The sequence below is a fragment of the Monoraphidium neglectum genome, assembly GCF_000611645.1.
Source record: "Monoraphidium neglectum strain SAG 48.87 unplaced genomic scaffold scaffold00240, whole genome shotgun sequence".
Classification (NCBI taxonomy): Eukaryota; Viridiplantae; Chlorophyta; class Chlorophyceae; order Sphaeropleales; family Selenastraceae; genus Monoraphidium; species Monoraphidium neglectum.
Genome location: NW_014013388.1, coordinates 1 through 2,313, shown reverse-complemented (window position 1 = coordinate 2,313; position 2,313 = coordinate 1). Strand labels below are relative to the sequence as shown.

The 2,313-nt window shown below is 71.4% G+C and overlaps 1 protein-coding gene across 1 annotated transcript; it reads left to right on the top strand.

The window, feature by feature from the left end:
• Positions 1–145: 145 nt before the first annotated feature.
• Positions 146–1,736, top strand: MNEG_2188 (hypothetical protein; the record flags this gene model as incomplete). The annotated part of the gene is made up of 3 exons (XM_014049330.1): positions 146–667; positions 910–1,068; positions 1,296–1,736. The coding sequence occupies 3 exons, from the start codon at positions 146–148 to the stop codon at positions 1,734–1,736; spliced, it is 1,122 nt and encodes a 373-aa protein (XP_013904784.1).
• Positions 1,737–2,313: the final 577 nt, after the last annotated feature.

The window sequence follows — 2,313 nt, the reverse complement described above, 5'->3', positions numbered from 1 at the left end:
CCCGCCACGCCCCCTGCTGTGTAAGCGCGCGTCGCACCCTCGGGCGGCGCCCTCGGACGGCGAGGCCGCCGACAGCGCCGAGGAGCCGACCCTTCGCGACGTCCTGCTGCGCCTGGACAGCCTCGGCAGGGACCTCGACAAAAACATGAGCCAGCTCAGCAGGGACATGAGCAAGCTCGACAGGGGCGTGAGCAAGCTCAGCAGGAACATGAGCGAGCTCGACAGGGGCGTGAGCAAGCTCAGCAGGAACATGAGCGAGCTCGACAGGGGCATCAGCCAGCTTGGCAGCGGCGTGAGCAAGCTCGACAGGGGCATCAGCCAGCTCAGCAGCGGCGTGAGCGAGCTCGGCAGGGGCGTGGGCCAGCTTGGCAGCGGCATGAGCGAGACAGAGGCGCTGCTCGGCTACCTGGTTGAGGATTCGCTGCGCGGCAAGGCGGCCGCCGTGGTGGGGCCCGCCTATGTCGAGCCGCTGGTCGCGCGGTCCCTTGTGGACCTGGCGCGGATGTGGCCGCCCGGGTACGCCGCCAAGGCGGCGCCGGGGCGGGCGCGGCGGCCGCCGCGCGACCCGCTCCTGCGCACTGGGCACCTCGCGGCGTCCTTCGCTTCCGCCCTGGCCGACGCCCGCGTCCCGCTCAGGCTGCTGCTCGGCCTGCGGCCGCAGGCCATGGTAAGCGGGGCGTGAGTGCGGCGAGCGCGCGCGGCGCGCGGGCGCGTGCGGGGAGAGGGGTGCTCTAAAATCAGCGCCGCACGGGCCTGTGGGGCCGACCGCGGGAGCATTGCTGCAACGCGTCGCGTACGCCGCGGCAAGCTGCCCGGTGCAATTCTGATTGGGCGGGCGGGGGCGCGCCCAGCTTTGCGCCGCCCGGCCCAAACCACTGACCTCCCCTCTCCGGCCGCCTTGCGCCACAGTGCGACGACGCCAGCGCCCCCGCCTGGGTCGACGAGCGCGGCCAGCTGTGCGTGGCGGCCGTAGGCGACTCCATCGGCCGCGTGCAGGAGGAGGCCCTGCAGCAGCTGCTGTCCAAGGTCCTGCAGGCCGCCACGCTGAGCGGCGAGGAGCAAGTGGAGGTGGGTGCGCGGCGCGGGGCCCCGCGACCGCTCACGCGCCAGCCAGTGCATGTGCCTGGCTGGGCGTGTTGTTCTTTGGGGGGCAGGGCGCTTGACGTGGAGGTTGCGGCACGCAAAGGGATGGCCTCTCTTTCTCTATATCCGTATGCGCCGCTTAAAAGCGATCATTCAAGTGCGACGTGCCAATGAACGCCGCCGACCCCGCTGGCATGGGCGCTCGCTCGCAGGAGCTCCTCAGCCCCGGCGGCGCCGGCGTCGCGTGCGCCGTCGCCGCGGCTTTCCCTGGCGCTTACCTGGCCGACGAGGCCGGCGGCGCGGGCGACGTCGCGGCGCCCTATCTGCCGCAGCTGCCGCGGTTCCCCCCGGAGGAACTTGAGTTTGATTTCCGCGGCAGCATGAAGATCACGCCCAACGGCGCTTGGTGCGACATTGGCGAAGCCAAGTTGCGCACCGACTACAGCAGCGCCGTGCAGGAGCTGGGGCTGCGGCTCGGCGTGCTGCGCTGGCTGCTCGTTGCGTGCTGCGGCGTGCCGGAGCGCGGCGTGGACGCGGTCGGGCGGCTGTTTGTTCCGGCGTCTGGCGAGCTCCGGCCCGCCCCCCTGGACGAGAGCGAGGAAGAGGTGGCGCGCAGCGTGTGGCGGTTCAGGCTGCGCATGGACCCAGTATAGGGCCCGGCCGGGGTGGGGCCGCCCCACCCCGCGGCGGCGCAACGGGGGGGAGGGGGGCGCGGAGGGCGCACGCGCCGCGGCCGCGAGGGGGCCGCGCGCGCCACGCCGAGCGGCGCGGGCGCAGCGGGGTCCCAGGTTGCGACGCGTGCGGGGCGCGCCTCTTTCTTGCAGCGTCGGATGGCTGCGCCCATGGCCAACTTTGCAATCTGCAATCTGTTCCCTTTCCTTGTCTCCTGGCGGCGGGGGACCGGTTTCCCTGGGAGGAGCCTGCAGGCAGCAGGCTGGCCCTGGCAGCCTGCTCCCTGCACCATCACACGCTCTGCCCTTGTTGTGACTTCACACCCTCCCATGACACGCTTTTGCCCTCGCAGCTTCACCTGCCCCCTCTGCCGGCGGCACCCTTTAACATGCACCAGACACACATTTTCACTGAAACCCATCCGAGTTCTCCCCTTCCTGTCGTGTGCCGCGCGTTGCTTTGAGTGATTGCTCCTCACGGAAGCTCCCCGCGTGCGGGCATGCAGCGCGCCACTGCAATAGTGGCTTGGCAGTGCCGGCGCGCGCCCGACGGGCTTGA